The sequence below is a fragment of the Pogona vitticeps genome, chromosome 4 (assembly GCF_051106095.1).
Source record: "Pogona vitticeps strain Pit_001003342236 chromosome 4, PviZW2.1, whole genome shotgun sequence".
Taxonomy (NCBI): Eukaryota; Metazoa; Chordata; class Lepidosauria; order Squamata; family Agamidae; genus Pogona; species Pogona vitticeps.
Window position 1 is genome coordinate 175473442 of NC_135786.1, and position 21903 is coordinate 175495344.

The 21903-nt window shown below is 39.8% G+C and overlaps 1 protein-coding gene and 1 long non-coding RNA gene across 2 annotated transcripts in view; one reads left to right on the forward strand and one right to left on the reverse strand.

The window, feature by feature from the left end:
- LOC144588536 (uncharacterized) overlaps positions 1-5154 on the reverse strand; it is a 29720-nt gene extending 24566 nt beyond the window's left edge. Inside the window, exon 1 of the long non-coding RNA XR_013544142.1 lies at positions 4861-5154. This is a non-coding gene — a long non-coding RNA (uncharacterized LOC144588536). The remainder of the gene's footprint in view (positions 1-4860) is intronic.
- LOC110080606 (protein-glutamine gamma-glutamyltransferase 5) lies at positions 1603-21350 on the forward strand. The gene is made up of 11 exons (XM_020796637.3): positions 1603-1840; positions 4701-4819; positions 7781-7909; positions 9767-9944; positions 11281-11413; positions 11901-12004; positions 13683-13925; positions 14164-14490; positions 18301-18461; positions 19203-19336; positions 19592-21350. Exons 1-11 carry the CDS (start codon positions 1717-1719, stop codon positions 19767-19769), a joined length of 1830 nt encoding a protein of 609 aa, XP_020652296.3. The 5' UTR covers positions 1603-1716; the 3' UTR covers positions 19770-21350.
- Positions 21351-21903: the final 553 nt, after the last annotated feature.

Here is a 21903-nt window from a genome sequence, read left to right on the forward strand (position 1 = left end):
CCTGGAACAAGCAAAACCAGGGAGCTGGACAGGGGACAGATTGTATTTGTCTTCAATGTGGAAGAGATTGTCATTCTCAAATCGGCCTTCTCAGACACACTAGACACTGTTCCAAGACCTCAATACAGAGCACGTTACCATAGTCTCTCGAGACTGAAGGATGCCTACTAGTCAACAGGTTCAATATTGCTGGTTAGACCTCTATCTCATTTAGGAAAACAAGATGAAGATTAGGTTGAGCATATGCAGTAGCTTCTCAGATTGTACAAAACATTTCCCTTTCGCCAATAGGTAGAATTTCTGTTGGCAACCCCAGCTGCTTCTATGAGAAGCTTTATAGGTGCCAATCTAATGTCAGCAGCAAGCTCTGATGACTTCATGATGACTATGATCATTGCTTCATATGTGGTTATTTGGCAGTCAGACAATAACCACATAGGATTTTAACCACATATGATATATATTTTAATGTTTAATTATAAATTAATCAATTGGTTTTTTTCCCAATTCTTTGTTGTCTTGCAGCCCTTCAGGTGAAAAACATAGACCTAAATTGTGCTGAGAATTGCATCGAGCATTCCACACAGCTTTTTACTGGTGATAAACTCATTGTGCGACGTGGCCAGCCCTTTGAGTTCTATGTGCACTTCCAAAACCGTGAGTGGGATGCTGACAAGGACAAGATCACCTTCACGATAGAAACTGGTAATTTTTGTATGTGGTTATGGATGCTTGTTCATAGTGATAAAAACAAGGGGTGTATGGGGAAAACCTCTGAGATTTGTTCATCTCAAAAAAAATTGAGGGGGAGGGAACTCCTCATTTGGTTTGGGTCCTTTTGGCACAGGTTCTCTTAGGAAATTCAAAGAGCTCTCTTGGGTTTCACTAAAGCAGGGGTCCCCAACCCCCGGTCCGTGGCCTGCTGCCAGTCAGTGGCAGGACTGGGCCATGGAGACAGATCTCCTGCCCCCCTGCATGCCCACATGCACGCCTGGTCCACCCACCCAAACATGCATGTGAGCGCCCCCACGAGTGCACCCCTCGTAAGTGCACCACACCCAACTGCGAGCAGGGGGTGCTCTGTGTCCCCCACGGACCACGCTCCACCCAACCGGTCCACGGTTGGGAAAAAGGTTGGGGATCACTGCACTAAAGGACAATATTTTGAGAAGATTGTACAACTATTTATATGAATAGGGCACACAATGCATGAAAGGAAGGAGAGATCAGACACCATTGGCTAGATTGAACATTTACTACAACTCTATTGAACATCATATTGTAATATGCATTATTTCATTTGGGGGTGGGCAGAACTGTTGTATTAAAGATAATTCAGATTGTGCTTTGTATTGCTGGAGCAGGACCATAAAATCCAGCCAAATATTGTAAGACATGAATATTGTATCTCACAAGCTTTGGAGTCAAGATTTGCCTGAACTGTGAATTCTTCATTTTTCTGCACTACTTGGTAGCTAAGCCTCATTTTACATTCACATATAACGTTCTGCTTCTTTATTATTATTATTTTAATGGACTGTAAATTTATGCAAAATACTCCTTACTCATCTTTTTTTAAAATAAATTCCTTTAATAGGCCCCAAACCCTGTGAATCTTTAGGGACAAAAAGCGTCTTCCCTCTAGGTGGAAACCTAGACAAAAGCCACTGGACTGCTTGCTACAAACTCCATAACGGAAGATGTCTCAGTGTCAGTATGCAGCCCCCGGTCAATGCCTGCATTGGCTGCTACAGTTTGACCATGTGCCTGGTGTCATGTGACCACACTCACTTTCAAAATCTGGGACACTTTTATGTCCTTTTCAATCCTTGGTGTACTGGTAAGATTAAATTAAGTATTAAATTACAGAACAGTAGATGGTTGCTAAGTACTCTTGGTTCATGAGAATGTCTATTTTGGATGCACCTTTACTTTGCCAGCAGAAAGAGTAAGCATGTTTTGATAGGCAGGTATCAGGATCACTTATCCATGCACAGAAGAAGCAAATATTCCATACAGATACTGCATATTCAGGTATCTTCTAATTAATTTAAATCTGTTGGGAAATATCTGCTAATTAGTCTAAGTCTTTTGGGAAAACTTGTTGACTTATCAAATTATGTTTCCTGAAACCAGAAATTTGAAATATTGATATTTGTATAGGACAGATTGATGAGTACACCTTATGTTTAGTGGAACAGATCCAAAATAGTTTATTTTATTATTACTTGCCATAATCAGTTATAAAGGCCTATATATTCATCAGTTCAGCTAGGAAATGAATTTAAAGGGGAAACAACAAAGAATCCTAAATAAATATCATGTTTGATTTTGCATAAACTTTCATGGACTGAAGCCCAGACACTGCACTCCACAAAAGCTTATGCTTAATAAAATTTGTTTGTCTTAAAGGTACCATAGGACTTTCCAGGTTTTGGTGCAATGTGACGGCTGTCTCACCTGGTAATTTCAAGTGATGAGTCACATACTTAACTTTTTTGTTCAATGATCTCATTGCTCAATTATCCACAGCCAAATGAATGCCATGCTTCCATTGAAAAGTAGTCTTGTGAGGTGAAATGAGTTGCATGAAAACTGTGCTCTTAGGATTATGGATGTAGAGACCTTCGTGCATTAGGAATTGTAGGTTTTTAAGCTTAGTTAAAGCATTTACCAATCTACTAGTGGGAGTTACAGTCTAAAACCAACTGGAGCCCTGAGGTTGCTGTATGAACCACTACTCCTACTATCCTTTTTTCTGTTAAGTGCCATCAAGTCCCATCGAACTTGTGGTGACCGTAATAGGGTTTTGAAAGGATAGGGGAATTTTAAGGAGTGGTTTGATCAGTGGTGGGACGTGGTGGCGCTGCGGGCTAAACCGCAGAAGCCTGTGCTGCAGGGTCAGAAGACCAAGCAGTCGTAAGATCGAATCCACGTGACAGAGTGAGCGCCCGTCGCTTGTCCCAGCTCCCGCCAACCTAGCGGTTTGAAAGCATGCAAATGCAAGTAGATAAATAGGGACCATCTCGGCGGGAAGGTAACAGCATTCCGTGTCTAAGTCGCACTGGCCATGTGACCACGGAAGATTGTCTTCGGACAAACGCTGGCTCTATGGCTTGGAAATGGGGTGAGCACCGCCCCCTAGAGTTGGACACGACTGGACAAAAATTGTCAAGGGGAACCTTTACCTTTACCTTTTTGATCAGTGCTACCCCTCAGTGAGTTGTTATGACTGAGGACAGGTTCGAATAATTTGTATTAGTCTTACACTCTATGCATTAGACTATAAATATGTTTACGTGACTATAGACCTCATTACAAAGGTGCTTCAGAAAAACTGCCTGCCTAGCTGATCACTAGCAAATATTGACAACATAGTGATCACATTCCTATTGCACTTGAATCAAGATCAATTCCACTGCTCTATAAAAGGAATTCCACAGATTCACCTGTGGGTAATTTCTTGACTGGCACACAAAAGTAAATAATCTGGAAGTTGAGTCATGGCAGCTGGACTTCTTTCTTATTAGGTTGAAACATTTCACTACTCATCCAAGTAGCTTCTTCAGTCTTCAGACTGCAGAGGTGGTATTTTCACTCATGCCCAGTCCTTCGTCCATCTAACAATCCTGTTCAGCCCAGGGGAAAGTGAAACTAACATGGAGGATGTCTGTCTCCTACCAACTCTCCTCAGACTGAAGAAGCTACTTGGATGAGTAGTGAAACATTTCAATCCAATAAGAAAGAAGTCCAGTTGCCATGACTCAACTTCCAGATAACCTCACCTGGATGACTGAGAATCTTCAGATACAAAGAAAATAATGTTTTTTCTCCCTTTTAAGTGATGTAGCACCTCAGCAACAGGCTACCACAGTCTTAAAATAAATTTCACTTCCCCTCCCCCTCCACAGAGAAGGAAACAAAGTGTTCAATTTGCCAATATCCTGAAATGGCTGACTTATTCAGCCACGTCACAACACTGGACATTCAAACTGGAAGAAGCCTTGACAGCCAAGAAGGCTCACTTTTAATCTGTTTCCAGTGATCATACATGCCAGAAATGGACCAAAACAGAGTGATCCTCCCCATACTAAAAAAGTAGAAGCCTCTGTTAGAAGCTCAGAAAGGTGATGGTTTAGTTTGCTCCAATGATTATGTTGTGTGATAGCTAGAAAAGAGTGAACCAACCCATCTCTGAAGTAGAACAAACAGTGGGACAAGTGACCAAAATGCCTATTTCCTTGAGTCCATTAACAGAATTAACAGCCTCTATTGATTCAATGATGTGCTCTTTTTCTTTCTTGTCAAGATTGACTTGGCAAACTGACAAGCTCAAACAGTTAAAATGCTATGTTTTGAATCCAGTTCTTTTTGTTCATCCTACAGGTAACTAAAAATGGGAGGGGGAATCTTTATAGTCCAAGTGCATTTAAGGGCCACAGTTTGATTTCCTTGCATAAATCTGTTTTTTTAAAGGGAACAATAGACCTTTTTGCTTTTGGGGAGAGACTGAGATATTGCCCTCTACAGAGGAGCATATCCTACTAAACATTTAAACAGCAGATTTTAAGGGCCATTTTCTGACATTGGTCTAAAAGATGAAAGTGTAATGTCATTGTATTAATTCCAACTCATTATTTCTAAATCCTGTCTATGTGAATGTTACTTTCTCCTATATTTTGTTTATATTCCTTTCCCAGATGACCAAGTATATTTAGACAACCAAGCTCACAGGGAAGAGTATATCTTGAATGAGAATGGGATTTTATTCCAAGGTCTTCCCAAACATGTAACTGCACATCCGTGGCATTTTGGGCAGGTAAATACAGCATTCTAGGTCTTAAGCATACTGTGACTTACCTTAGTCTGTGAACCAGTATCATTTTACTCTTGGGCAAAAGTGGTTGCTAACAAGTGGCGGACATTCTTCACTTGCAATGTTTTTGTTCAACAAGATGTTCAGAATTTCCTCCATATCCCTAAGGACCAAATTAAAGAAGCAATTGAAACCAACATGTATTTCAGTTAAATACAACATGATTTTGTAAATTTGGCATAAAAAAATAAAGGAACCTCCCTACCAAGTCAGGCAGACTGACCAATATTTCTGGCATTCTCGGTTTAACCCCTGGTAGGCAGGCAGAATTAGGAGAGGCAATGACATATGACATTCCTTTCTGCCTATGGATACCAACAAGAAAGTGTTTTTGGCTGCTTAGACCCTCTGCCTGAAGCTCATAGGCAGATGTCTCCCCAAGAAGGCATGCTGGGAACAGTCTAGCCCACTCTTTAACTACAGTTTTTCTCAATACACCCATTGCTATGAAACAAACAGTTGTGAGGGATAATACAAGGGGCTTAAATCCTTGGTTACTTCATCCTCACAGAAAAGGCCAAGAACTCAAACCACTCTCCTCACCTGTGAGAGTCTTAGAGATTTCATTGTATTCAGATTGCTTAATACATTTGTGAGGAAGATTTTTCCCCTTAAAGCAATAAAACAAAGTAAATTGGAATGACAGATGCTTTGTTGCATGGAGACTTGTCAGTTTTAAGCCTTGGATGGCTTAACCAAAAAACAAAAACAAAAAACAAAACAAAACAAAAAAAAACCACACCAAAAAACTGAATGAAAGGAAAAGGCCCTGTGCTTTGCTCTCAGCTGACCAAAGAACCTTGCAAGGCTGCCAAATTCCTTTTTGAGGCATCTTGCTGGGGTCTGGGCAGCCAAAATTAAGAAGTATTTTTCACATTCCTAGATAATACATATGAACAAAGAACAACATACAGTATATATGGCTTTATTTTATTTATTTATTTATTTATTTATTGGACTTATATACTGCCCCATAGTGCTACAAGCACTCTCCGGGCGGTTTACAATTTTAATTATGAAGGCTACACATTGCCGCCCCAGCAAGCTGGGTACTCATTTTACCGACCTCGGAAGGATGGAAGGCTGAGTCAACCTTGAGCCGGCTACCTGGGATTTGAACCCCAGGTCGTGAGCACAGTTTTAGCTGCAGTACAGCGTTTTAACCACTGCGCCACGAGGCTCTTATTGGCTTATACTTGTTAAAAGGACAGTGAAAAGCCAATCATAACTACAAGCAAAGAAATATTTCTGTCAGCTTCCAGATGACACAGCAAAAGTTCTGCCATGACAGGTGTATTGTTGGGGAGGAGGGCATGTAAAGGCCAGTAATATTAGCTGACACCCTGGGATGGGGCTGATAAATAAACCAAGAGAGAAAAAAGAATAGATTGGAAGCAGAAAGTAACCTGACTCAATGGATAAAACACATGCGAGGCCCTCTTCAGTTTTAAATTGCTCTGTCTTCTGCAGTGGACATCTAGAGGAAGAAGCTAGGCATGTCTAAGTAGGTGAACAGTGTTCTTGCTTTTTTTGTTGGGTTTGTTTGTTTGTTTGTTTGTTGGTTGGTTGGTAATATCTGCATCCCAATAACTGTAATGGGTCACAATTAACAGCCAACGCTGTAGCATTTGATCACAGAAATGTTCAAATGTTTCTTCACTCAATGGATAAATTATGCAAAGTCATGCTCCTCATTCTTTTTCCTTGAAAAGGAGATGATAAGAACTTGGGCCTAGACTCTTGCTCTTTGACAGTAGTGGATTTCTGTACATTCCTGTTGCCTTTTCCTGCACAGGGAAAGGAGAAGGAGACTGGCATTCAATTCCACCTTTTGATATCCCCCTTCATATGGTTTGGTCTCCTGTGCATTGGCATATGAACTGTTTGCACTCTTCTGTGTAGTACATTTATTGCTCAGAGAAATGTTTTCAGTCCCTGGGTCTAGTTTAATTTTAAGGTTGCTTCCAGTATTAGATGTCCAGAAGTCCAAATTCTAAGTACAATTACATGGGACGAAGTCCCCTGGTAGCAAAGGGATTTAGTCCTGTGTAATTGTACATACTTTTGATTAAATATATTTGGGAGTCAGCTGCAGGTTTGTAGTTTGCTTAGGTTAGAAGCCTCAATGCTAGTGCTAGTAACGGTTGTATGAATATTCAAAATGAATGGAACTCTCCAATTTCCAAATGCACAGGATATGTAGTCAATGTCAACTAGGTATACAGCACATATAACAATGGATGGTTCATTCAGGCTGTTCATTTGGGCTCACTCCTTCTTAACAAGTATTTTCAGCATTGTAACATCAGACTGAAGCTGTACAGCACAATATCGACCCTGTTTAATTAAAGGTATACTCCTCTGATTTTGATGAAAGAAATCTTGTTCCTTCTGCATCTAACAAATCAAGCAAGGAAAAAAAAGCCATACTAAACATGGTAGTCTTTTTGGCACCATGGGAGTCTTTGTTTGTGTTGACCATTTTGGGACAACCACCTCTTTGCCTCAGAATCTGAAAACCCCCCAAACTTAACTGACATTTTGTAGCATGCAGATCATTTGTCTAGCTGTAAAGGTGATCAAAGAAACAAAATACTTGGCTTATGGCTATACTGTAGTATGAATTTACCATGTATGCATTTTACGCAGGGGGGGGGAAGCTTTGTTGAAACCTCTTTTGTCTTGAAAATCAATATTACCACCAGTTTTTTAATTCTTGTGTTTACCTCACCTTCATGTTCTGGTTATCAGCAACACTGTTTATATTATTTTTGAGAACGCCACACACTTCCCTAGATATCCTATTTCTCCAGCTTTTGCCCTTTCTGTTGCAATGTGGAAAACATGTTTCCTATTTTTCTTGCACATACAACTTCTGAATGAGGGTTCCTATTTTTGCATTAGTTCCAGGATGATATTCTGGATATCTGCCTGAAAATTCTGGACACAAGTACAAACTTCCTGAGGGATCCTGCCATGGACTGTTCCTGTCGTAATGACCCTGTGTACCTAAGCAGAGTGTTGAATGCTATGGTAAGGCCTTTTTGTATGGAAGATGATGGTGACTTTTGTGTCTTCCACTGCCCATTCCTCAGCAAACTGATTATACATTTAAGCATGTGGGTATACTTTCCCAAAGCAAACTCTGCCACTGATCTGCCTTGGTCTTTCTGGGGGTCAGCTATGTTGGTTGCTACATCTCAGAATTGGAGCAAGCATGAAAACAATAATAATTTATTTTATTTATATTTATTTATTTATTGGACTTATATACCGCCCCATAGCGCTACAAGCACTCTCCGGGCGGTTTACATTTTTCAGTTATACAGGCTACACATTGCCCCCCAACCAGCAAGCTGGGTACTCATTTTACCGACCTCGGAAGGATGGAAGGCTGAGTCAACCTTGAGCCGGCTACCTGGGATTTGAACCCCAGGTCGTGAGCACAGTTTTAGCTGCAGTACAGCGTTTTAACCACTGCGCTACGAATTGCAAGCCATCAAATCAATTCTCATTTATGGTGACCCTTTTCAGGATTTTCGAGGTGGAGAATTCTCAAAAGTGGTTTATTATTCTCTTCTGGTGGTGTTGTGGGACTGTGCAGCTTGCCTGCGGCTACCCACAGTGGTGCTTCCCCAGGAAGCAGAGTGGGGAATTGAACTTTTAGTCACTGGCTCTGTCGCCAGATACCTAAACCACTGAGCTATCCAGCCACTACTCAAGGAAAATTCCTTGGAAACATGGCTTTGGCTTGTTTAATTTCCTATAGCCACCTGTAGAGCCGGCTTTGCAAAGATATTTGTTTTAACAGAAAACCATAAACAACCACCGCTGCTACCACCACAACAGAAGGAAAAATGATTCAAAGGTTTGAAAAACAGTAGTGCATCTCTGAATTACTCTGCAATTTTTTAAAATTCCTCATAGCAATAACATCCACAACAAATTAAAAGAACATTTTTTAAAAAAAGCCATGCAGTTTTATTGTCTTTAACAAGATGCTAATGAGGTTTTAATCTTAATAGGATTATGGATTAGGATTAAGAGGATGCAAGTTATGACTTGAAAAAAAAATCAAGACAAATTTTTCATCCTGGACCATGGGAGAGGTTTTGCGGGAAGGGATATTAGAAACATATTAATGTGCAAAACAAAACTTTGCATGTTGAATGATGCTGCAGGTGAATGTGGGGAAGAAGGCATTTCTCCCAGATTCTTCTTCTATTTCCAGCTGCCTCTGTCCCCAAATCTTTGGTCTTGACCCTAGAGAGTAGGAAAACTCTCTAGAGTAGCATGGCAGGTGGTGCTGGTAGTTGCTAGAGGGAGAAAGAGCAGGTGAAAAACAAGGCTCCACTTCCTTTCTTAGAGAGAGATTGTGTTGGGTATCCCAGCCCCAATGCCACTGCAGGTTCCAAGGGGGATATTGTCCCTCGGTCAGCAGAAGTTGCCCATCTTCCCTTAGAGGAATCATTACTGCTTTTCCTAATATATATCGGAGTCAATATAGCAAATACATTTTATATCAGCCTTTTTTTTATCTTAACCTCTGCACAATTTTAGCAGCAATCTGTTTTATTCAGTCTTGCAAAACAGCATGTAGGTGGTTGAAAACCTATATAAATATTTATATAAATTTCCATCTTTTCATGCATGAAAGTGGCAAAGGTGTATAAGAAAAATGTATGCCTGTAATAAGGAAACCAGCAGGTTAGTATCTGTGTAAACACCTTGTGCAGAGTTAGATTCAAATGCATATTCTCTCACTGAAAACAGTTCTTTCAGGTACATTAGGGAATTACCAGCAAGCAAGAAGTGATGTATCCATAGCATGTTCAAGGTGGATGTGGTGCACTGAAGTACCCTTTAAGATCAGTAGCTTTCTGTTTTCAGATCTGTTGTCACAAGAAGAAAAGCATTCTAAGACTTCCTTCCAATAATAGCTATCTTCAGGGAGTTAATCCTTCAGTGTGGAATGGAAGCGTTCCTATACTTCGCCAGTGGTATCACAGCAAATGCAAACCCGTCAAATATGGACACTGTGGGACATTTGCTTCTGTAATGTGTACAGGTAGGGATATGAATAATTTATTTACTTCCCTGGTCTTGGTTTGTAATTCTTAAACACAGCCTCATTTTATGATAGTAGTGGTACAGAGGTGGGTCTTAATGGTACTCTGAAGCTTACTCCATGAAAAGGTGAATGTTGTTTATGGTGAAAAAGTGGTTGTAATCCAAATTTGCACAAGTGGATTTCCACAAGGACACATCACTCCCTGTCATTTTTCTTCACCGATTGCATTTTCTGGCAGAAATCTGTACCTTTGTGTCCCAGAGTAGATAAGGTGGCAGAAAGAGATACAGAAATGAAGTGGGGAATAGTCTACTACTCTTTTGCTGGCAGAAGGAGAGCATTGGATAGAGTTCTTTTAAAGCATACATGAAAATCTGGTGAAGAAGAAAAAAAGAAAACCAGACCTTAATAAGAAATAAACTGAAATTTCTAATAACTAAAAACTGACAATTGTTCTAATAATTGAAGGAAGTATCTTAACAGCACTGGGGGTTGCCCTCCTGAAATTTTCTATATTAATCTGCATGGGGAAAAGGTGCAGGTATCAGCTTGCTTGGAATTAACCAATAGCATGCAGAAGCAGGAATTAATACTCACAACAAAATAGAGCAATTAGTCTTTAAAGTGCCACAATGTTTTTGTCTTCTTTATTTTTTCATTTTTGTTTTGTTTTTACTTGATGTGCTAGCACAGGGAAACCTTATATATATATATATAACTATATCATTACTCTGTGTGTGTGCGCGTGTGTGCGTGCGTGTGTATATATACAGTATATATATATATATATATATATATATATATATATATATATATATATATATATATATATATATATATATATATATATATACAGTGTATGTCTGTCTATCTATCTATCTATCTATCTATCTATCTATCTATCTATCTATCTATCTATCTATCTATCTATCTATCTATCTATCTATCTATCTATCTATCCAGTGTGTGTGTATATATATATATATATATATATATACTGTAGCCGTAACTATGTGTGGTGTGTGTGTTTGTGTGTGTGTGTGTGTGTGTGTGTGTGTGTAATATATGTAACTATTTTACAGTTTCATAGTTCAAAAAACAAGATGTCCTTAGACAACAGATCTTATGTTTGTGAAAGTCTATGTATCCTAAATATATGTAGACATTGTTGCAAGTAGTTACACACCAGCTCCTAGAGTGAAGTCATTCTTGACTGAATTAGGAAGCTGGCTCAATTTTCTTCCTATGGTTTGATTGTCCTAACTTAGATAAATGTTTCCCATGTTGATTTTTTTTCAGTGACATATTATCTGTGTATTTCTTATCTTTACAGTTATGAGATGTTTGGGAATCCCAAGCCGAATTGTTACGGGCTACTATTGCCCTATGAATGCTGCTGATTCTCTCATTGTTCAGGAGGTTTTTGACTACACAGGCAAAACCTTAAATAGCAAAGAACATGTCTGGTGAGATATACCTTTTGTCAAAGCTAATCAGGAAGGAAATAAAAGTGGTCTAATAATGGACAGACAATTGGATATGGACTTAAAAGACAATGCTGTTGCAACACTCAGTTGCAATAGTAGCAAGGCCAGATATTATGGAATAGCATGGGTAGACCATCTTACTCTGCTTGTGCTCTCAGAATATTCTGGCCATGGAACCATAGATTCTGCAAGAACTCACAAACTAGACCTGGAGAAGCAAATTCTTTAGAATTTTAATTATTCTGAATACTTCTTACAATATGAGTGATAACTACATGAACTTATATTGTACTAGTATTCCACATTAATACTGAATCTTTACAGTACGTTACTGATGAAATCTCAGGTTTCTTCAGAACACTTCTGTACGTTACCTCTCTTCTGCATTCTACAAAATTCCCCATGTCGCCTACAAGAGGCCTATGAGTCTTATAGCTCATCCTAACTCCATTTTTGCACCCTACAGGATATATAATTGCTGGAATGAATCTTGGATGGTCCGAAAAGACTTAAATCAATCTGAGGGTGATTGGCAATATTTGAATCCAACTCCTGTAGAGACAAGTAAAGGTAAATTAAGCATCCAATCTGAAGATAGGCATGTGCTGTAGGGTATGGATGATTAATGACCTGAAAGTAACAACTAATAGAGCCAAAGAGAAGATAAGAATGGTTGTTGTGGGTTTTCTGGGCTCTTTGGCCGTGTTCTGAAGGTTGTTCTTCCTAACGTTTCGCCAGTCTCTGTGGCCGGCATCTTCAGAAGACAGCACTCTGTGGTCTCCTGAAGATGCCAGCCACAGAGACTGGTGAAACGTTAGGAAGAACAACCTTCAGAACACAGCCAAAGAGCCCAGAAAAACCCACAACAGCCATTAGATCCTGGCCGTGAAAGCTTTTGCGAATACAGAAGATAAGAATATTATATCTACATGCATAATAGATGGGAGTATACATCCTTATCTAAACTGTGCAATGCTAATGAAATTACATCCACAAATTCTTATGCTTGTTTGATTAATTGTCCATCTCATCTGTATCTCTTTTTTTGTGCAACGTAGTTGCCTTGTGCTGAGAAAGTAGCATCAGTGCTGATGGATGTCCAAAAGGTTGACTTCTGATGTACCCCTTCTCATTTGATTGTACAGTTTTATACCACAAGAGACTCTACTAAGTACTTAAACAATTTGGTGCATGCCTATAAGTGTCCAGGATGGCTGTTTGCAGTCAAGTTGAATGACCAAATTGACTTGCAATACAGGAGCAGGTTTGCACTGCTTGTGACTTATCAAGCTGAATGCAGCATTAGCCTGCCAAGTAAATTAGAGGCGTTTTTAATGTTAATGAGATAGTATAGGAACAGTGTCCCTTTCAACCCTGCTCAAGCTGTGTAAGAAGATCTAGGTCCGCCAGGTCTTATGGAACGTGCTGAAGCCAAAACTCTTATCCATGGCAGTGTCATCCATTCAAAAAGCAGATTACTACTGATGTGAGAAATACTACAAAGTGGGCTCCTCACCCCTGGTCTGGGAATTCTATTATTCCAGCAGCACAGGAGATAGTACTCTGATGGCTTCTATTTGTCCTCTATTTTTGGCTTTTCCAAACTAGTAGCAGTAGTAGCAAAACTAGGAGATTTATTTTTGTGTGCTGGTGAGCTCTATCTAGGTGGATAGGGAATTAGTTGTAGCACTCTGCCATGTATTAGAATCCTCACAGACATTTTTCAAATATATGAAGTAAATCTGAATTACCGTATTTTTCTGTCTATAAGACTTTTCCCTAAAATCATTACATTAAAACTGAGGGGCATATTTTACACAGAAGTAAGCTGAGATAGCTGAGGAGAGAAAAAAACGGCACATACTTTGCCTCTGTAAACAGGCTTCAGTCACGAGGCTTAGCTTCCTCCAGTCACAAGCCTTATGGAACTGATGCCAGCTGATCCTGAACAAACCAATTGCAACACACCTCCTTGGAGGTGGAGCCTGTAGTCTCAAGATTCAACAGAGACTCAAAATGTCCGACGTTCTGAGCCCAAAGGCTGAATCCTCAAAGATAAGTTTTCTTAATTTTGGGGTTAGAAAATTGGGGTGTGTGTGCGTGTGCGTGTGTTAAAAATGGGGCATGTTATAAATAGCAAAATATGGTATCTGAGTGTTCAGGTCTGTTTTTAAGAGAAATAGATTCTTAAAGGTCACATTAATCATTATCCAGTTTGCCCTGGCTAATATATTTGTGTTTATCTTAGGGTCAGTGTGCAGTGGCCCAATTTGGGTCAAAGACATCAGAAATGGAGATGTGGATACTGACTCTGATGGTCACCGTGTATTTTGTATGCTAAATGCAAGGAGGTCTGCTTGGGTTTCTCAAAGCAGAGGCAAGAAGACGAAACTTCATTGCGATACCCAGACTTGTGGCCAATGTATCAGCACCAAGAGTGTTGGAAGTAATGCACATGAAGATGTCACTGAAGCTTATAAGCATGAATTGGGTAATGACTAATTAATTTTACTAGTAATAACTGAAATTTAAAATTGTGACAGTGCTAAAAACCTAATTTTTCTTATATTATTTAAAAAATGATTTTTACTGGACTTTCCCCCTCAAATATTGTTTACCAAACATAATCACAAGAAAAATCAAAGATCAGATAATATTATCCAAACTGAACATTGGTAATAAACTAAAATAACGTTTAATTCATTATTTGATATTGTTTCCTCTTCCAGGTTCTGTGCAAGAAAAAACAGCTCTCTGTAGAGCTTATAGAAAAATTAATCCGCAGTACCTCAATGCTACTAATTCTGACATAGAGAAAGATATAACCTCTAGCAGAAACAGAAGTCTGAAAGAAACTGGGCTCACAATGAAGTTTACAATGGCTAATCGTCCCATTTATGGTCAAGATGTTCAGATCAACTGGGTACTTGAAAACGTGGGTGATGAAATCAAAGACAAGAAATTCAACCTTTGTGCTCAGGGAATGATGTACAATGGATGTGCAATGGATCAGCTCTGGAAGGAAAATATGCATGTCACACTTGGCCCAAGAGAAGGTAATGTGTGTTTGCTTCCTAAATTCATAAACTGCCTTTATAAATTAAGCTTTATGTTGTTTCCCAATTACAGTGGTGCCTCGAATTACCGACTTAAGCCATCCCAGAAGATGTTCGTAAGTCGAATCAGCATTTCCCATTGAAATGCATTGAAACCCCATTAATCCGTTCCGGCTGTTTTTTGGTTGTACAGTATGTAGACTAGAGGCACCAGGCACCGGTTGTAAGTCAAAGCATTCATTCCCATAGGAACTAATGCAAACCTGGTTAATCCATCCTCTACCACTAGGGGGAGATTTTTTTTTAACCTAAGAGGACTTAGGTTTAAAAAAGAGCAGGAAAAGAGGGAGGGAGGAAACAATGGGAAAAAGAAGAAATAAAGAAAGTCATCACTGGGGCACACAGGCAAACCTCAGACAAAGGTTTGTGCTTTTAAGCACAAAAAGAGAGAAGACACATACAGAGAGAAGACAATGGGTGGAGAGAGTCTGGAGTCTAAAACACATTTTAAACCCACACATTTTAAACCAAACCAAGCAACTTTTAAACAAAACACATTTTAAACCAAACCAAGCAACAATTGGGGGGGGAGACTTGAGTCTAAACTCCCTTTTAGGGCATACCAGCCAGCACAGACCCTTGCAAAAAAAAATTCTGATTTTAAAACCAAAAGACTAAACTCCATTTTAGAGCACACCAGCCAGCACAGACCCCTGCAAAAAATTTGTTTTTAAAACCAAAAGACTAAACTCAATTTTAGAGCACACCAGCCAGCACAGGCCCTTGCAGAAAGGGTCTGCAAGACCCATCAGAGCACATAAACATAACCCCCCACCTAGCCCAAACCCAACCTGCAAAACCCCTGTACAGTAAATACAGTGTACTCACCCAGAACAGGGAGTCTCTCTGTTTTAAAAAAGAAAGTCAAATATCAAAAATTTAAAAAGCCAAAAAAATATAGTACACACAGTGCAGTACCAGGCGGTGCCAGGCAGTACCAGGCAGTCTGAAGTTTCTCTCCATATCCACACTCTCTAACCGCTGGGGCGAGCGAGGTAGCAGAGAAGCAGCCTCTTCGCTGGCCAACGGTTAACTGAAAGTTCAAATTTCCCGCATTCCCCGCCTTCCCCACTTTTTTTCCGTTCGTAAGTCAAAGCTCCGGTCGCAAGTTGAAGCAAAATTTTGCAGCCGGAGCTGTTTGTAAGTTGAAATGTTCATAGGTAGGGACGTTCGTAAGTCGAGGCACCACTGTACTGTAAAATACATTAAATGTGGGTTATTAAAGCAAGTATACAAGAAGAAGCCAGAGAAAATAATAAGCCTTCACCTGGCAGTAATGCTGATCCTGTGTATATTACTTTCATTCTGTAAATGAAAAAAAATGTCTCTGTTACATGAAGCTGGTATGGGCAGCTCTAAGGTCCACTGGGAATTCAGCAGTGCAGATTATGTTTTGCAGGACAAGTGATAATTAGAATTTAGAATTCAGTTAAAAATTATCTTCTGCTATGTGTTGTACTGCTGGAATTTTGTTTAACTGTCATATAAAGGAGAAAATAGCATTTCCTACTCATGGATGAGCTCTACATTATAACTGATATAAAAGGAGTAGTGAGTGAGCATGTAGATGAGCATTATTGGTGTCTTTCTTAAGATAGAGTACTCATATATGATTCCATATTATTAATAAAACCAGTAGTGCCCAAAGGCAAGGAATGGCCAGTCAAAACAACGAAATACTTTGAGCTTTCCATATGGAAATCTATTTCAGAGATGTAGGGCAGTGGTCCCCAACCTTGGGCCTTCAGAAGTTCTTGGACTTCAACTCCCAGAAATCCTGGCCAGCAGAGGTGGGGGTGAAGGCTTCTGGGAGTTGTGGTCCAAGAACATCTGGAGGCCCAAGGTTGGGGACCACTGATGTAGGGACACAACTAAAAAGGCTCGCTGATTCATGATCACCAACCTATCTGCTCTTTGGGACAGACAAATGAGGGACAAGAGACAGATAAAGGAAGTCCCTCAGTTAATTGGTCCGAAATCATTTAAAGTGATAACACTTAGAGCCAACACTTTAAACTGAGCAGGCAGTGCAGCTGGCACAGTATCACTGTTGTGTGAGAAGATCTTCCCAGCTAGGGGTGACTATATTCTGTACCAAATGAAGTTTCTGAACCCTCTATAAACGTAACCACAGCTAGAATACATTGCCATAGCCTAGCCTGGAGCCATCACCATGTGAATCACCAAGGCAAATTCTACCCTCTCCACCTTTCATATCAGCCTAAACTAATAAACAGACTCTTGTTGGTTGTCATAGGTTTTTCCGGCTGTTTGGCCGTGTTCTGGTGATTTTTCTTCCAAACATTTCACCAGTCTCTGTGGCCGGCCAGAGACTGGTGAAACGTTAGGAAGAAAAACCTCCAGAACACAGCCAAACAGCCCAAAAAACCTACAACAACCATTGGATCCCAGACGTGAAAGCCTTTGAGAGTACAAACAGACTCTTGTTTGCTTATTATTTGTTTATTATTATCATGTATATGTTATTATTCTGTTTGAAGATATCCAAAATGGCCCATATCAAAATACTATTACAGCAGCTTAGTAATAAAATACTTCACATAATTGATAAACTCCCAACTCCAAAGCCAGAGATGATATCTGACAATGGACTTATGCATATGTTTAAGAGCAACTGAGCTCTGCCGGACTTCACATAACAATTCCTAGCGAGCTGATAGGCAGTCTTTTACCGTTATTCTGTTGATTCTCATGAAGAGAAAGAATGAAACCCACCTTGTTACAGGTCTGGCAAGGCCCCAGCTCTCTCATCATTCCACCAGTAGAGTTCCCCACAATGAATCTTGGATGAAGTGTAACTCCATTTAAGATTCCTTTATTCCTTCACACAGATAGGCTCATTTTCCTGCCCACAATATTTCTGTGTTCGGTGCATTACAGCTTGTGTTGTTTGACCACACCCTCAACTCCCTTAAAGTTTCTCCAACCCACCTGCAAACATTGGTTCAGGTTTCTAAAACCTTTAGATAGAAATAAGAAGTAGAGGTGAGTGTCATCCACACATTGGTGGCACTGTGACCCAAAGATCTGAATGACTTCTATTGGTGCTCTGATGTAGCTATTTAAAGGTACAGGGAATGAGATGGAACCTTGCCAGCATTATGAGGCTGATGGCCATATGATGTAGCAATCCTGAAGCATTAGTTTTTGATACTGTCCAGAAGTGCAAGCACCATAATACTGTATTGTGTCCCCTGTGGCAGTGGTCCCCAACCTTGGGCCTCCAAATGTTCTTGGACTTCAACTCCCAGAAATCCTGGCCAGCAGAGGTCATGGTGAAGGCTTCTGGGAGTTGTAGTCCAAGAACATCTGGAGGCCCAAGGTTGGGGACCACTGCCCTATGGTCCAGAAAGATACCATGGTTGTTGATACTGAAATGTACTGAGAGGTCCAAGAGAACAAACAAGATTGTACTTTTCCTTATCCATTGCCAAGTGTAAGTTATCTCATTGGGTCACGTCAATCTGTGCACACATATGCAGGTATAAGATCATAGGTAACAATTACACCACAGAGTTAAACATTTAGCGGAAAACTGAATGATATTAATGCATTCCTACTTCTGTTTTTTTTTTAAATTTATTGTTTCCCTAAAAAGGGGAAGGACGATAAAAAAGAGAGAGAAATAGGAAGGAAGAGTCTGATCAACCCTATAATGGCAAACACTATAACACTGGAGAGGGAAATTCTGGCTCTAAAAAGTGTGTTTAAATTAATTTTGTATTACAGTGAAGACAACTCTGATAGTCATACCATATGAAAATTATGGACCTCATCTTTGTGACCATAATATTATGAGAGTGGTAGCAATCTCCATGCCAGAATCCAAAGGAGAACTCACGATGGTGCAGAGGGATATTCTCATTGACAGTTTACCTGTTGAGATAAAGGTAAAGATCTTTGAAATTCTTACAGGAACCAATCATTAACAGCTAGTTATGGTCAGGGCTGAGTGTCTCCATCTTCCAGCAGACTGCCCCAATGGACTTAAAGAAATTTCACTGTAAGTTTAATACTGTTTCAGAAAGAATTCTAAGGCGTCATCATAGGAGTATGTAATTTCCATTTTGCTTTGCAAATGCAGATTGCTAATTCCTCCCCAGGTTTCCAATTGGTTAGGACTTCCAGATTTACCAGTTTGTGTTACTAGGATTTCCATTTCCTGTGGAAAAGAGTGTAGTGGAGATATATGGTGCTTTTCCTAATACCTGGGTTAGATACAAACAGAAGTAGACCACAAGTGGAGAAAAATGACACATCCTTCTGGCAGGAAAGCATATTCTCCGAGTTTTCCCATTGTATCTTCACACCTCAGGTGCCTTCATCTCCTTCTGTCTTTTCCTAACAAAACTGTCTTTCGTTAGACTTATGCCAGCAGGAAACTGTGGATTCCATCACTCTCCCAACGTCTGATGGTTTCTCCATTCCAAACATCCAACAGAGATCAATATACCAAGATGTTGAATGTTAGCCATTAGCTACTGCAAAAAGATATTTCAGTGGCATAAGGACTTTTGACCAGCAATCTGCATAATAGCCAGCCTTGACATATATTAATGTTAATTATTATGAAAGCCTGGTACTTGAGAATGATGCAACAACAAATGTTTCTTCATTTTATTGAATTTTAGCTTTTAGAACATCCCACATTGAATACACCATGCTCTACAGAAGTCACCTTCTGTAATCCCCTCAAAGAGGACCTTGAGAACTGTGTACTGAACCTGGAAGGCTATGGACTCATCGGTGAACCGATAACTACTGAGTAAGTAAGCCTGCAGGGCCAATATGCACATACTTTGGAGTGATCCAGGCTTCTTTTCTCTACTTTGATTCTCTGTATCAGCCATGATCTTCCACTCAGAATCTCATTGTTTTGTGCATATAATTCTGATGGTCACGTCAACTGAATGTCATTAATCACCGAGGTCATCTCATCACATCCATATTTGTTCCTGAAACCTTTTATGTCTAATTATCAGTAACACTCATGATCATTCTCCTTTATATTTTTCTGCAGATTGGGAACTCTGGCTGCTAACCACAAGGCACAGACCTGTGTAGAATTTACTCCCTGCAGGCATGGCAGACACCAATTTGTGGCCAGTGTCAGCTGCCATAAGTTTTGTAACTGTAAAGGATATGCTAGTGTAGATATGGGCAACCCACCAGCAACTTCTGTAGAGAGAGGTGCATAAGCAATATGCAGAGTCTAAGATAATAATATTTAACATAGGAATAATAATTTGGTATTAAAGCACTATAACAAAGAATTGAGAAGTACATAAGGTTTAGTGCTATGTATATTGTAAGTTATGGACTAATTTTAACATGCTTTGTCAGACGGAGAAGTGATAAGGTCAAAGAAATAGATATACAAAATACACACTTTTAAAAAAATTCCTTGGTCAATTCACAGTATTATTATGACCATTCCAAATATGTGTATTTAATTACTGGATCATTATCTGTTCAAAGACTACTAATAGTCTGAACATATCTTTAGGTAAAGGTAAAGGTTCCCCTTGACAATTTTTATCCAGTCATGTTCGACTCTAGGGGGTGGTGCTCATCCCTGTTTCCAAGCCATAGAGCCAGCATTTTGTCTGAAGACAATCTTCCGTGGTCACATGGCCAATGTGACTTAGACATAGAATGCTGTAACCTTACCACCGAGGTGGTCCCTATTTATCTACTTGCATTTGCATGCTTTCGAACCGCTAGGTTGGCGGGAGCTGGGACAAGCGACGGGAGCTCACTCTGTTGCGTGGATTCGATCTTACAACTGCTGGTCTTCTAACCCTGCAGCACAGGCTTCTGCGGTTTAGCCCGCAGCTCCACCACATCCCTATGAACATATCTTTACTGACATATAAAAAAAGGTTCCGCTTGACAATTTTGTCCAGTCATGTCTGACTCTAGGCAGCAGTACTCATCTCCTTTTCCAACCCATAGAGCTAGTGTTTGTCTTCAGACAATCCTCTGTGGTCACATGAACAGTGTGACTAGACACAGAACACCGTTTACCTTCCCACCGAGGTGGTACCTATTTATCTACTTGCATTTTTGCATTTTGCATGCTGTTGAACCACTAGGTTGGTGGGACCTGGGACAAGCAAAAGGGACTCACTCAGTTGTGTGGATTCGATCTTACAACTGCAGGTCTTCTGACCTTGCAGCACAGAGGCTTCAGCGGTTTAACCCACAGTACCACTATGTCCCTGACATATAACATGCAATTATACATGCATTTCATGTATGGTTAGAAGCCGATCACATCAACCAAAAACTATCACTGCTTTCTTATTATATGATTTTATTATGTCAGTTACCTGCAGGTACCCAATTTAGATACAATTTTATCCATTAGGTTTTTCAGGAGGTCATTTTAAGATTTGGAAATAAGAACTATAATTGGCCCAGTTGTCATTGGGTGTGCACAAACGTGACCAGCACCTGTTAAATAGAAGATGGACATAGAATTGCAATGTAATGGATGAATAGGATGTTAATTTTATTTATTGGAATACAGATGAATGTCCACTTCCTATTTAGGAACTAAAGTGAGTTTGATGCAATCAAATCCACAGAAAAGGGCCTCAGTTTCAGTTTTTATTGGTGGATGGCTAAGATGAATCCAAAGAGGAGCAGTTTTGAGAGTTTCAGGTTGTTGAGTTGTTCAATGCTTTGGAAATAGGACCCTTTGCCTATGCTATGCTATCAGCTCTCCATCTGTAACACTTGCTCAGTTGTTCACGTATAAATAAAAATACTGTTGCAAAATCTCCACAAGACAGTGACTTTCTTTCTTGAAAGACATGGATAGATTCCCACTCTGCAAGCAAGAGGCAACAAGAAACAGTGATCAATGCAGTATCCTCTTGCTAGTTCCAAGCAGAGTAAAGCCACTGACTCAATGGAATTGACATAAAAATTGATTTATCATTGAGAAATTGATTTAACTGGGACTAGCAACAGAATGCAGGGCTTAACACTAACAAAACTAAGAGTTATTTTTGGAGACTTCAATCAAAATTCATTCTACTTATTTCATTACACTGGGGGGGGGGACTTTATTTAGGCAGGTCACATTATAGTTAAACAAAGAATTAGTCCACCACTCTCCAGTCCCCAACATCATTTTAAAAAATAAAATGTACACACACTCTGACCCTCTCTAATCTCTCTTAGTTTCTTTCCACATCACTTTATTATCTGTTTAGTTGGTTTGGCAGGTAGGTATAGGCAGTAGAAAATGAAAGGAAGTCTCCACCACAGGGAATTGAAGGGCAGGAAGCCTGTGAAGCTACGTAGGCTAGGCAGTGGCACTGC

Coding starts and splice junctions, on each gene's coding strand:
- LOC110080606 (XM_020796637.3), top strand. CDS start 1,717: ATGCAGCCCCCGGTCAATGCCTGCATTGGCTGCTACAGTTTGACCATG. Junction 1,841..4,700: donor TTTCAATCCTTGGTGTACTG/GTAAGATTAAAT, acceptor TTCCTTTCCCAG/ATGACCAAGTATATTTAGAC. Junction 9,945..11,280: donor TGCTTCTGTAATGTGTACAG/GTAGGGATATGA, acceptor TTATCTTTACAG/TTATGAGATGTTTGGGAATC.